Below are 15,190 nucleotides of genomic sequence, written 5' to 3'. Positions count from 1 at the left end.
AAAAAATGCTCTGAATTTCATAAAAGTCAGTCAAAGCTTACCAAAAGCACGAGCAGTGAACTCCAAGCCCACGTGACTGAACTCAAACTAGAAAGAAACAGACTAAGAAATGACGTAAACTCCATGATAAAAACTGCAAAAAAAAATTTCATCAATGACAAAACTGAGGAAAACAAAAATAAACCATGTGAACTTTGGAAATTACTCAATAATCAACTAGGCTGCAGTAAAAAACTTAAAACCAGGTTCTCAAACATAAACATAAAGACGGACAACACGCTCATCACAGACAAACTGGATGTAGCCAATTACTTAAACACTTTCTTCACAAACATAGCCACAACACTGGTAAACAAACTACCCTCCCACTCAGGGCAGTATGGGGTAGAACACATAGTAGCATACTACAAGAACCTAGGCGTCCACAAAGACGATTTCAAACTGGAAATGGTAACTACAGATGAGGTACTCGATAAACTGAGCGCCCTCCAACCGAACAAGGCCACTGGCCATGACAACATCCCCTCCAAATTCCTCAGAGACTCAGCAGCCGCCATCACCCCAGTCATCACACACATAATAAACCTCTCCATAAAACAGGGACACGTCCCCAAGGACTTCAAAATAGCGAGAGTAACACCCCTGCACAAAAAGGGCAGCAAATTAGACCCAGGCAACTACCGCCCTGTTTCTATCCTTACATCCATCTCGAAAGTCATGGAAAAAATAGTATACGAACAGGTCGAAAAGTACCTTACGGATAAAAATCTAATCTACGAATTCCAATCTGGCTTCAGAACATCCCACTCCACTGACACATGCCTTCTCTATTTGAACGACCACATCAAGCAAGAGGTGGACGCGGGCAAATACTGCGGCATGGTCATGCTAGACCTACAAAAGGCCTTCGACACTGTCAATCACACCATTCTGATTGACAAGCTAAAAGCAATTGGTTTTGATAGTTTATCAGTGAGCTGGATACAATCCTACCTGGAGGGGAGAGAACAGATGGTGGAGGTAAACGGTACCCTACCCCCCCCCCTCACAGTGAACTGTGGTGTTCCACAAGGAAGCATACTAGGACCACTACTGTTCCTAATTTATGCAAATGACATGTCGTCAGCTTGTGACTGCAACTTGTTCCTGTTTGCGGACGACTCAGCCCTGCTGGTCTCTGACAAGAACAAGTTACAGGTTGAAAAAACCCTCAGCTCGGAACTAGGCAAAATCTGCATATGGCTCGCCGACAACAAACTATCATTACACATGGGCAAAACAGAGTCCATTCTCTTCGGTTCAAATAACAAACTCAGCAAAACAGACGGCTTCTCAGTTACAGTGGGTGACAATATTGTCACAAGGAAAGATGAAATTACCTACCTGGGTTCCATCCTAGAGGCTAATCTTTCCTGTGACAAAATGGCATCCAATGTAATAAAAAAAGTCAATCAACGAACTCGATTCTTGTACCGGATCTCCTCCCTGGTAAACAAGAATACCCTGAAGACTCTGGCAGGAGCACTCATTCAAGGGTACTACGACTATGCTTGCACCTCATGGTACCAAAGCACCTCAAAGGCACTAAAAACCAAATTACAAACATCTCAAAACAAACTAGTCAGACTACTGCTTGACCTGACTCCTAGAACCCACCTCACCCCTGCACACTTTGCCAAACTAGGATGGCTTAGAGTAGACGACAGAGTACAGCAACTTGCAATGGGCCTGGTCTACAAGATACACTACACGACCAAGGTACCCATGTACATGTCAAAATACTTCCCAAAGGTCAGTGAATACCACGATCACAACACCAGAGGGAGCTCCACAAATCATGTAAAACCCAGATTCGGCTCAAACAAGGGACTAAACACGTTTCGCAATTATGCCACATCAATGTGGAACGCCCTACCCAAAGCTGTAAAGGAATGTGGATCACTACCCACTTTCAAAACCTCTCTCAAGGGACACCTACGGGAGACTGCAATTCAACACTGGCCCCTGTAAATATCCTAACCCAACCCCCTCCAATGTACAGTCATTTACCTAGTATGGTTTTGTCAATAGTCCAATGTACAATTTTGTTTGTTTGTACAGAGTCTCCCCCCCCTCAATGTACAGTTTTGCTTGCTTATACAGTGTGCCCCCCCCCCAACCACCTCCAATGTAAATTACCCAGTATGGTTGTCAATATCCCAGTGTACCCAACCCCCCCCACCCAACCTCCTCCAATGTACAGTTTCTACGTCAAATGTATATACTCCCTTTTCTTGACTCCTTCTGTATCACAAACAGTACTGTATTTGCAAATCTGGTATGTCATAAATGTATAGATGTAGCAGTACTGACTATCTGTATGTCATGTATGTCATATATGTCCTGATGAATTGAAAATGGGGGACCCTGGTTTAAACAAGACGAAAGTCTTTCTCTGGTCTGCATCCCCTTAACAATTGTGTGTATTGAGCTGTACTGTATTGTACCCATTCTGCAATCTGTTAATAAAGTTTTCAATCAATCAATCAATCCGAGTTCCATTCCCGGACCCGCCGTCATTTGCCGAATGTCTTCCCCTGCTCTCTCTCCCGTTTCACTCCACAACTGTCGGTCATGCTTGACCAGAAAAGCGATAAACGCTAAAAAAAAATGAAGTTTAAAAAAAAAAAAAAAAAAAAAGAGTAGCATTCGATTTCATATGATTCGTTGTATATTCGTTGTCATATGATGATGGTGTGTCGTGTAGCCTATTTATTATGCTTTGTAGAGACCAACAAATAATTAGTTTGGATGCCAAAAACCAAAAATTGTTGAAACAATTCTATTCCTCAATAAAAATCTTTGAATCACAAAAGTTTATTAACAGATTGCAGAATGGGTACAGTACAGCTCAATACATACAATTGTTAAGGGGATGCAGACCAGAGAAAGACTTTCGTCTTGTTTACATCAGGGTCCCCCAGAGTCCCATAATCACACCCTGTCCTAGTTACACAAGCACAGCCATCATCATTATCCTGCACATCCCGTTTTCCAAGCACACCCTCTCCGTCCCAACTACATATATTTACACTATCAATCATACAATTAATCTCCATCCCCAGAAGGAAATAATTCAAAGTAAAAACCTGTGTGTGAACCTGTGTAGGGAAGAGAGGTGTGTTGCATGCCAGCCTCTTTATACTCTGTTCCATTGGGAACACCTGTTATTGTTATGATCAGATCAATTAAGTGTGAGTGCGTAACAATATATATATACATATATATATTACAAAACAATCAATTCTAAACATTGCTTCTTTCAGTGCCATCTGCTGGCGAAATAGGAGACTGCAAAACAAACTGTTTTTCAGTCTCCTAACCTGTTTTGCAGTCTCCTATTTCGCCAGCAGATGGCACTGAAACGAACATTTGAATGAATGAATCCATGTTCAATACATTTGGTGAAGTGGTTCAATACTGGTTCAGTGCTTCATTTGGCCATCACTTGGTGACACCCTCGTCCTCTTCAACTCTAGAGCTTCTCGTTATTATAATAACCTCTTCAACTCTAGAGCTTCTCGTTATTATAATAACCTCTTCAACTCTAGAGCTTCTCGTTATTATAATAACCTCTTCAACTCTAGAGCTTCTCGTTATTAGAGCCTCTTCAACTCTAGAGCTTCTCGTTATTATAATAACCTCTTCAACTCTAGAGCTTCTCGTTATTAGAGCCTCTTCAACTCTAGAGCTTCTCGTTATTATAGTATTTTCAAAGTGAGGTCACCTTCCAAAAAGAGAAGGGAACCCTGGGGCTAATTTGCATTTAAAGTTAGAATATGTAAAGCTATCAAACACTGACCTCTAGGCAAAAGAGCCCCATTGGTTGTGCACTTTATTTTTTGGTTTTGGTTTTATGTGTGGGTTGGAGACTTGGAGTTGAGAGGGGTGGGGTTCAGGCCACGTGAGCGGATCGGCGCGGCCGAGAAATCCGCTCTTCGCTCTTTAAAGCTTGGTCCGCTCCGCTAATCGTTCATGTTGACCCCGCCCCCAAGTCGCTCTCCGCTCGCTCCCCGCTCACCTTGAATCGAGCGCTCCCCGTGCCAGATCGCTCGGCATTTTTTTCTTTTTCTTTTTTGGAGCATGGTGTAAATTAGCTCAAACTACAACAGTCTACACCCCCTGGGCCCCTTAACAATTGTTTGTATTGAGCCGCATTGTAATTGTACCCATTCTGCAATGTTAAATAACGTTGTTTATCCATTCACTAGCTCTATTAAGCGATGATAGGCTAGCCGAGCCACAATGCTATGGTCGCTGCCATTAACGTTAGCATGTAAGCTAACGTCAACAACAATGGCGTCGAATCCGTCGATACTTTTTCTAACAGGAGTGAGTGAAGGAGGAGGAGTGAAGCCTGAACAGGATATCACAGGTTCACCCTTCTCATTGGTTGAAAATGGCCTTCATGTTTGTACATCGCCATCTGTTGCTTTGGCATTGTACTGCATGTATATTACATCAACAGTGTTAAACCACTGTGAGCGACCTGGAGTGGATTGGAGCGGAGGAGAACTCTCGCTCCGGACGTCGCGCCGACTCATTTTAAAACCCACTCCTCGCTCACGTCAAAACCGGCCGCTCCGCGCCGCTCACGCTCCGATCCGCTCACATGCACTGGTGGGGTTGCTATTGACTCTACCAAGTTACTATATACCTGTAGCACCCAAGTTCAACACTGTTTGACGAACATTTGTTACTTAGCTGAAAGAGTTGTACCCTTCCTGCTGTACAGAACTTTTAAGTCGCTTTGGATAAAAGCGTCAGCTAAAACTACTAAATATATCCCCTGGCTCCAACCCACACATCAGACCCAAACTAAACTAAATGGAAACATGGGCAATGCCAAGAGGGGATGTTCTGCCCAGAAGAGGTCGCTGTTTTTATGTTCTTAAAATTAACCTCTGAACTGACCTGAACACGTGATAGTCAACGTCAGTGTACTTGACCGCCATGGTCTTGTCCTGGTAGTCGCCATAAACAACCAGAGCAAGTCGTATGGCAAACGAAGCAGTGAAAAGCGCACGTTTTTCCATAAGTGTGGAAATCACCCTCTCCATCATTATTATTAACAGCACAGCTAGGCTAACGTTAGCTGTAATGCTTACAGATTATGTTGTTGACAACAACGGAGCTTTTTCTTATGTTCATCGTATTACTTGTGTCCATTAAAAAAACATATCCAAGCCAAATTGTGAACACTACTTTTTTCCGGCGTTGTCGTTTATTATTTTGGCATATTTCATCGCACTGTCTTTTCCCTCGACCAGATTTAATTCATTAAAAAAGTAGCTGTCAAAACGAAGACCCAGGAAGAAAACAGGAAGTAGCGTCATTCCTCTTCTTCTGCTGCTAATAGATTTCCGGCGTATTGCTGCCTCCCGCGGTTTGTTTAGGAATTACTCAAATTTGAGAATATAAAATATAAATGGAAAAAATAAACACCTAAAGCAAAACCTAATACCTTGTATCGATGGTTGGAGAACAAAACCGCCTACCTACTCATTTATAAAACAAGTTTAGCCTATTTTTAAACTGAATCCAACCGCACTTTGTTTTTACTCTGTCTATTCTATTTTTATTATTTGTATTACTATTACTGAATGCAACTGTAAACAGAAAGGCCTATTGGGTTGTGAATGTGAAACACTGTGATTTACCTTACCTTGCTACCTCTGTCTTTTTTATGCTCGCTTATGCCTGTATTTTTTACAGTTGTGAAACTTTGAACTGCAACTTCTGTATGAAAAGTGCTATACAAATAATTATAAAGTTATTATCATTATTATTATTACATTCAGATAATTTTTCTTCCTCATTTGCTTTACGGCAGGTTAGTCATCCGTAGGCGTTTCTCGATGTCGGCCGAAAGGAAAGTTTCCACACTTCGCACCAATGTGCGTCCACGCGTTACACAGTGACGTCGAGACGCTTCCTGCGTCTCTACAAATCGTAGCTCCAGTTCTGCAGACCCCTCTCTGATTGGTTGAGCTCCATTTCTGCAGCCCCCTCTTTGATTGGTTGAGTGAAGCCCCTCTGATTGATTGATTGATTGAAAACTTTATTAACAGATTGCAGAATGGGTACAGTACAGTACAGCACACACAATGGGAATTATACAATTTAAATCAAAATTAGCCAAAACATTGAAAATATCCCAGGACCTGGAAGAGTAAGGGATGCAGAGCAGAGAAAGACTTTCGTCTTGTTTACATCAGGATCCCCCATTTTCAATTCATAATTACATTTCTGACATACACAACATACAGATACAGATATACAAATCGAATCTAATCATCTAATCTAATCATGACATTTATGAAATACATGACATACAGATATACAGTACTGTTACATTTGTGGCATACACGATTTGCAAATATACAGTACTGTTAAACAGAGATCCTAACAGTAAATATATACATACGAGGGGGAGGGCAATGTACATTAGGAGGGGGTGGGCGGGTGTTCGGACATTTACGGGGGCCAGTTTCGAATTGCAGCCTCCCGTAGGTGCTCTTTGAGAGTGTTTTGAAGGTGGGTAGGGATTCACCTTTTTTACCGCCGTGGGTAGGGCGTTCCACATTGATGTGGCATAACAATGGGATTGGGAATGAGTATTTTAAAGTTATTGTTTCATCATTGGCAACTAATTATTTTGTCTTTACTCTAACCCAACGGTTCCCAAACTTTTTTGGCCGTGCACCCCCTGTCACCTCCCGACCTAGCTCGCGCACCACCCAATGGATTTCTGTTAGAAAAAATTGTTGCTGGTCTCCGTGCACAGATTACATTTTTTATTTTATCTCTTCCCACGGCGACTATGCTGCCCTGTCAAGGCAGACCGCAGTAACTTCAAAAAAGTGAAACTGAGAAAAATGGCTTTAAAGTTTTTTGACTTGCCATCCAAAATGTGTTATAGGTAGATAGATGATAGTACACAGATTTAACATGTATTAATGAAGTAATCTTTAGGCATACAAAAATATGACATAATTATTTTAATTAACCCCCAAAAAGCAGATACTGCACTCTGCTGCACAGTTCCCTTAAATAATTATACAGGTAATGTACAGGCAAAGTGCAGTAACTTCAAATACAATGTTGTTTTCCCTCCAGCTTTCATAACTTAACCTAGCCATTTTATTTGGATCATCATCATTCCAATATATTCAGGTGTTAAATTTCATTTTCAAAATGGCTAGGTTAAGTTATGAAAGCTGGAGGGAAAACAACATTGTATTTGAAGTTACTGCACTTTGCCTGTACATTACCTGTATAATTATTTAAGGGAACTGTGCAGCAGAGTGCAGTATCTGCTTTTTGGGGGTTAATTAAAATAATTATGTCATATTTTTGTATGCCTAAAGATTACTTCATTAATACATGTTAAATCTGGGTACTATCATCTATCTACCTATAACACATTTTGGATGGCAAGTCAAAACACTTTAAAGCCATTTTTCACTGTTTGGAAGTTACTGCGGTCTGCCTGGTTTTTGAGTGTGATTTTGTAGTTACTGCAGTTTTTAAAACCCCATATCTCCAAAACTGAGCGACATTAACATCTGAAACTTGGTCACAAGATAAAACATTTATTGACAAGTTCAATTTCACTCATAACTCAATTCTGACTTTTTTTGAGTTACTGCGGTCTGCCTTGACAGGGCAGTATGGATAGGGAATTTCTTTATTTAATTAAAATGTTCACGACAATACTCTGCCAGCATGTTTAATATCCATAATACTAAAGGTTTGACTAAGATTTGTATGAAATCTTATTGTAATTTTTTTTTTTTTTTTTTACCACCATTAGCCTTTTCATGTCACGCACCCCCTAGAGGGCGCTCACGCACCACAAGGGGTGCGCGCACCACAGTTTGGGAACCACTGCTCTAACCTAATACATTGAAAAAAAAAGCTAACTAAACACTCGCCTACCACCGCAGATACTCTAGGATCGAATCCAGCTGTCAGCGGTACCTCCGGCTTGGTCAGTCGTCCCTATAACACAATTGGCAGTGTTAGCGGGTGGGAAGCCGGTGGGGTATGTGTCCTGGTCGTTGTAAACTGCGACTCCTACTGGTCGGTTGGGGTGCCTGTTCAGCAGGGAGGGGATCTGGGGGAAATAGCGCAAACCTCTGCGTGCGTTACGTTCCCCCAGTGAAACTCCTCGCTGTCGGGTGAAAAGAAGCGGCTGGCGACTCCACATCGGAGGAGGCATGTGGTAGTTCTACACCCTCCCCAGGCCGACAGTGTGCGTGCAACAACCAGGAAGGGAATTGGCATAACGACTAAATTGGGATGGGTTAAAAATACAGAAAGCCCAAAAATAAATAGAATATAAAAAAGAAATATGGACAGTGCAGATCGAGAAACATCAAAATGTTAGCTAGATATTAGCCCATCAGTCCTTTGCAATTTTTTTTCAATATACGAGTTATGCGCTGTGTGAGCCAGTCGAAGGCTTTGTTACTTTTTGGATGATTTTGGATTGTGGTTGAACAGAAGAAATGGAACATATTTTGGAACAAAAGGTGCGCTGACAGTCTGACACTGATGATATTAACTACTTATGTGTCCAAATTTGGTATTGAATGGCACAGTGTTTTCCGATACTCTAGTCTATACTATAGTATTGAAGCAATTCGATCGATACCAATAAAATATAGAATTCCGATACTCAGCCCTACATACATGGGGCGGCAGTGGCTCAGGAGGTAGAGGAGAGTATGTGTCCTTGAGCAAGACACTGAACCCCTCTGCTCCCAATGTGCAGGTTGGCACAGGTTGGTTGCCTCCGCCGTCGGTGTGTGAATGTGTGAGTGAATAGGTGAATATGAGGCAAGTTGTAAAACAGTTTGGATAGAAGCACTATATAAATGCAGTCCATTTACCATCATGGGACAAAGTAGATGCAATTTCAACTGACGTCTTTTTTACATTTTTCAGACACAATGCCCACTGTCGGAGGCCAACGCCTGCTTCTCTCTGGCTTTGTTCAAAGAGCTGAATGCAAAGGACAAGACGGGCAATGTCTTCTATTCTCCACTTAGCATCTCCTCAGCCCTGGCCATGGTGCTGCTGGGAGCCAGGGGCAACACAGCTACACAGATGGAAGAGGTGACTATACTACAAGGCCATAACACATGCTAGGCTAGGGGTTTAAAACACATATAGTAGGGCTAGGTGTTTACACACATAGTAGGGCTAGGTGTTTAACACATATAGTAGGGCTAGGTGTTTAACACATATAGTAGGGCTAGGTGTTTAACACATATAGTAGGGCTAGGTGTTTAACACATATAGTAGGGCTAGGTGTTTAAACACATATAGTAGGGCTAGGTGTTTAACACATATAGTAGGGCTAGGTGTTTACACACATATAGTAGGGCTAGGTGTTTACACACATAGTAGGGCTAGGTGTTTAAAACATATAGTAGGGCTAGGTGTTTAACACATATAGTAGGGCTAGGTGTTTAACACATATAGTAGGGCTAGGTGTTTAAACACATATAGTAGGGCTAGGTGTTTACACACATAGTAGGGCTAGGTGTTTAACACATATAGTAGGGCTAGGTGTTTAACACATATAGTAGGGCTAGGTGTTTACACACACATATAGTAGGGCTAGGTGTTTAACACATATAGTAGGGCTAGGTGTTTACACACATAGTAGGGCTAGGTGTTTAACACATATAGTAGGGCTAGGTGTTTAACACATATAGTAGGGCTAGGTGTTTAACACATATAGTAGGGCTAGGTGTTTAACACATATAGTAGGGCTAGGTGTTTAACACATATAGTAGGGCTAGGTGTTTAAACACATATAGTAGGGCTAGGTGTTTAACACATAGTAGGGCTAGGTGTTTAAACACATATAGTAGGGCTAGGTGTTTAACACATATAGCAGGGCTAGGTGTTTAACACATATAGCAGGGCTAGGTGTTTACACACACATAGTAGGGCTAGGTGTTTAAACACATATAGTAGGGCTAGGTGTTTAACACATATAGTAGGGCTAGGTGTTTAAACACATATAGTAGGGCTAGGTGTTTACACACATATAGTAGGGCTAGGTGTTTAAACACATATAGTAGGGCTAGGTGTTTAAACACATATAGTAGGGCTAGGTGTTTAAACACATATAGTAGGGCTAGGTGTTTAAACACATATAGTAGGGCTAGGTGTTTAAACACATATAGTAGGGCTAGGTGTTTAAACACATATAGTAGGGCTAGGTGTTTACACACATATAGTAGGGCTAGGTGTTTACACACATATATAGTAGGGCTAGGTGTTTAAACACATATATAGTAGGGCTAGGTGTTTAAAACACATATAGTAGGGCTAGGTGTTTAAAACACATATAGTAGGGCTAGGTGTTTAAACACATATAGTAGGGCTAGGTGTTTAACACATATAGTAGGGCTAGGTGTTTAAACACATATAGTAGGGCTAGGTGTTTACACACATATAGTAGGGCTAGGTGTTTAAAACACATATAGTAGGTGTAACTGAGGGGTACAATTCCCATTTATGAATTGAAATAGTATGCACTTTTATGGCAAAGAGTATTCGTCTGTATATCAATAGAGAATGTCCAATCTCTGAAGGCGCAGGTGGTAAATATACGACCTGGAATAGTTAAGGAATAACAGCAATGATACTTTAATGACTATAAGACTGGATACACTAGGGGGGGGTTAATCCGGTCGCTTGTAAGCCGACAGGAGTAGGAGGGGGGGGGGGGGGTAGAATCCGGCTGCCTCGTCCGGCCAAGGGTATCCCAGGTGAACCCACTGTAGTGCCGTTCAATGCGCCGGCGATCCTTGGACCACAGATGAAAGCAGGTGGACTCTTTGTGGGCCGGCTCTCTCCGGTACACGGGGGAGAGACGTGAAGCGACCTCGTCTTGCAGAGCGTCTCCTCACCTTGCGTCCTCTCCAGGGGGGGGGGGGTTCCAACACACGGCAGTGTCGGGGGTCTTTATCCATGGAATAATCGAAGTATACAAAGCATAATCCGTGCCTGGGAAGGCGGGCTGTCGTCGGTAGAATAATCCGGTATACAGGTCCACTCGCTCGTCGGCTCTAGGGCTCCTCGGGTGCAGCTTCACATGGGGTCAACCACCCCGGGTAAGCAGCCAGTTCTCTGCCCGAAACGATGGGGTACTGACTACGGTAGTATTCTCACCGCACGAAGCACTATATATTAACAGACTATTATTAGCTTAATAGACTACGTCCAACTCGACGATATAGTGCCAAATATGACTATTCAAATATTAATATACACGATGTCTCAATACCGATGGTAGGCGAACTTGGCCTTACTCCCACACGTGGCGTCGCGGGGAGGCTTTACGTCTGTGACTCTATTGGAGGGTAAGAAACTGGACTGAAAAGGAAGTCCTACTTTAGTAGCGCAGTATATATACGCACTATGAACAAATAGTCCCATTAGTGGTGCGGTAGCCAGATTCCTACGCGGAACTAGGACTTGTTCGTACATGTGGAGCGGTACGTTTGAACTGGGTCTGAGGGGTATGGCAGCCTGGCACCAAGGTCTCGACCAATAGTAGAATGGAGACTATTATGGGATGTTCAGTAGGCTAGAATGGATATTCAATGCATATTGTACAAGGAATATACAAGGGATATCAGGGAATATTAGAGAATATACAAATACAATTAAATATATATATATAAATAAATATATATATTCGGTTTAATCTGGCCCTTCACAACAGCCACCCCCTGATTGGTCCCAGACCTAATCAGTTAAACAGAGACAGATTAATCGCGTTGTCTATTTACACATAAGGGTTTGCTGTAGGGGTCAGTCAACTTCACAAAGTCATAGGGTTATAGGGTCATGGTCATCATCGATTGTGTCTGGGAGTCGAGGCAGTTCTATGAGCCTTGCCACGGGACGGGTGTAAGTGCGACCCTGGACGAGCACTTCAGCTGCTCGGACCTTGCCGTCGGCACCGGTGATCACTTTGCTTACGCGGCCGGCCGGCCACATAGCTCTGGGCAGTGATTGATCAATAATCATGACGACTGTTCCTTCTGTCAAATTGTCTCTCTCCTTTACCCACTTCTGGCGGGTCTGTAGAGACGGTAGGTAGTGCAGTAGGAAACTGTTCCAAAACTTGTCGGCTAATACTTGGCTGTACCTCCACATTCGTCGGCCGTTCGCTTCTTCAGGCCGGTACATTGTCTGGGGTAATGCAGGATCTAGCCGCCCCATCAGGAGTGTGTTGGGGGTAACTGGGTCGATATCCGCCACATCACTGGAGACATATCCGAGGGGCTTCGAGTTAAGTACTCCCTCAATCTCCGTGAGGACTGTCATTAGGACTTCTTCCGCCACAGTCTGGGCCCCAAGTACTGCGTACAGGGCTGTCTTTATGGAGCGCACTTCTCGTTCCCAAGTGCCACCGAAGTGGGGTGCGTTTGGGGGGTTGAATTGGAAATCAACCTGTGCTGGAGCGAGGTGGGTCTTAAGTTCTGGGCCCATAGCTTGGAAGCTCTCTCTCAGCTCTCTTTCGCCGCCTTTGAAGTTTGTCCCATGATCGGACAATAGGGTAGACGGTCTTCCTTTCCGTGATGTGAATCTTCGGAAGGCCATAAGGAATGAGTCTGTGCTCATGGTCGGGAGAAGCTCGATGTGTATCGCTCTGGTGGTCATGCATTTGAATACAATACCCCACCGCTTCTCGGTTCCTCTTCCTTTCTTTATGTGCAGCGGGCCAAAGCAGTCCATACCCGTTGAGTGGAATGGCTTGTCACCGATTCGGAGGCGACATGGAGGAAGGTCAGCCATCCTTGGTATGCTGGGCTGCGCGCGCCACTTGCGGCAGTCTAGACATGTTCGCTGGAAGCGTCGTACCGCCTCTCTTCCTTGCAGGATCCAGTAACGACGTCTGATTTCCGCGAAGACTCTTTCTGCTCCTGCGTGATGTACATCCTCATCGTATTTCTTTATAATCAGCTCTGTGACCTTGTGTCGGCTGTTCAATACGATCGGGTATTTAATGTCATTCGGTAGATTGGGGGCTCTGCGTAGGCGACCACCCACTCTGATGAGGGTATGAGCGTCGCTCTCGGGGGCCAGGTGAATTAATCTGCTGTCGGATGGGACAGGCTTTCCTCCCTGTAGACAGGCCAATTCATCGGGGAACGAGTCTCTCTGGGCTCGCTGCAGTAGAAGCAATTCTGCTTCCTCGTAGTTAGCTGCTGACATATCAGCGGGGGACTTGCACTCCGGGTGGTACCGCAGGAATGTTCTTTGTTGTGCACTCTCTATGGACGTGCAATCGTCTATGTTAGGGTCGGTGGAGGCTACGGTGCTCAATCCACAGAACACAGACTTCTTATTTTCCACCTCCTCTGGACTTGCTTCCCTCGGGATAGGCATGGGCCACTGTCCTTCCGGGAGTCTTAGGAATGCGGGGCCGTCACTGTAGACATTGCGACGGGTGAGGTCATCCAGGGGCATCCCCCGGGTGATGACGTCAGCTGGGTTCTGTTTTGTATCAACGTAGCGCCACTCTGTTTCTCCGGTTAACTCTTCGGTTAAGTCTTGAATCTCGGTGACTCTGACTCCCACGAAGACTTTGTACTTGCATGAGTCCGATTTGATCCAGGCGAGTACCGTCGTGGAATCTGACCACAGGATTGTTCTAGACACCGGTATGGTGAGCTCACGTTGGATGAGCGTGGCTAGGTGCGCTCCGGCTAGGGCTGCGCAGAGCTCTAGACGTGGGATAGATTGTTGCTTGCGTGGGGCTATTCTCGAGCGGGCGAGGACAAATGCTGTGTAGATCTCTCCCCCCTGGTCTTGGGCCCGCAAGTAGGCTACTGATCCGTATGCGACCTCTGAGGCGTCACTGAAGACGTGTAAGTCCATTTTACATGTCTCTGGCCTCACCGTGGGTGGGAAGTAGCTTCGGCGCATATTAACGCCTGGGAGTGAGTGGAGCTCCATCTCCCACTCTCTCCAGGTGGATGCAAGGTGTGCGGGAATGGGGTCGTCCCAGCCCTGGTCCTTGTCCCACAATGCTCGTACAATCATTTTTGCCCTGGTGGTGTACGGTAGAATACATCCTAGCGGGTCATATTGTCGGGCGAGTGTTGTGTACACACTCCGTCTGGTGGTCGGCGCCGCGGCCGGCCTTCCCTGCTCCGTAGTCAGGGGCTTGTGTCTGTAGTGAAGCGAATCTGTTTTGAATCGCCACACCAATCCCAGGGTCATCTCCTGGGCTTCTCCCGGGATTGTAGCCATCCAGGTCTCGCTGCTGGCTGCCTTGTCCTCGGAGGAGAGGCTGCGCAGTACTTGCGGATCGCTGCTGGCCCACTGCCTGAGATCAAAGCCGCCTTTGATCAATGAGGCGCGGAGTTTAATCAGGAGAGCCTCGGCTTCTTCCTGGGTTGAAAGGCTTTGTAGACAGTTGTCTACGTAGAAGCTGTTCTTTACGCTGTGTCGGACCTCTTCGTCCGCTGCTGGGTCCTCTGCTACATGTTTCTGTAGTGCAAATGTCGCACAGCAGGGGCTGCACGTCGTTCCGAAGGGGAGGACTTCCCATTGGTAGATGGCTGGGTGCTCATCTCCTGGCTTCTCTCTCCATAGGAACCGTAACAGGGGCTTGTCCGCCTCTACTAATCTCACCTGCAGGAACATTCCTTTAATGTCCCCGCTGATGGCCACCTTTTCCTGGCGGAAGCGGAGTAGAACGCCGAGTAGGGAGGGGCCGAGTGTGGGACCGGGCAGTAACTCTTTATTCAGATTTTGGGATCCGATCTGGTAGCTGCAGTTAAATACTATGCGGTCTTTACCGTTGTGATGGACCTTGTGGTGGGGCACGTACCACGATTCAGTGGTCTGGTCAGCCTCTTTAATGTCCATCTTTGTGACGTGTCCCGCTGTGATGAGCTTCTCAATCTCAGCGCGGTATACACTCTCTTGGGCGGGGTTCTTGGCTAAGCGCCGCTCCGTGTTCAGCAGGTACCGTTCTGTGGCGTCTGTCTTGGCGTGGAAAGTAGGCATTCCTTCTCGCCGCAGGAGTGGCGTGGCGTATCTCAACACGCCGTTGACCGGGACTCTCTTGGTCCCTGTCTCGAGGAGGTGAATGGCGTAAATGTCA

At 44.9% G+C, this 15,190-nt stretch overlaps 1 protein-coding gene across 1 annotated transcript in view; it reads left to right on the top strand.

Moving 5' to 3' along the window:
* The window catches only part of LOC311237792 (leukocyte elastase inhibitor-like), a gene marked incomplete at its 5' end in the record, with an annotated part of 48,732 nt that overhangs the window by 915 nt on the left and 32,627 nt on the right, over positions 1-15,190 (top strand). Inside the window, one exon of the mRNA XM_084325770.1 lies at positions 8,992-9,162. Within this exon, the coding sequence (XP_084181896.1) occupies positions 8,992-9,162 (171 nt within the window). The remainder of the gene's footprint in view (positions 1-8,991; positions 9,163-15,190) is intronic.

This window comes from Notolepis coatsorum (assembly GCF_963971535.1).
Source record: "Notolepis coatsorum genome assembly, chromosome: 12".
Taxonomy (NCBI): domain Eukaryota; kingdom Metazoa; phylum Chordata; class Actinopteri; order Aulopiformes; family Paralepididae; genus Notolepis; species Notolepis coatsorum.
Note: the sequence above shows the minus strand (reverse complement) of the source record. Positions and strands in the feature narration are given on the sequence as shown.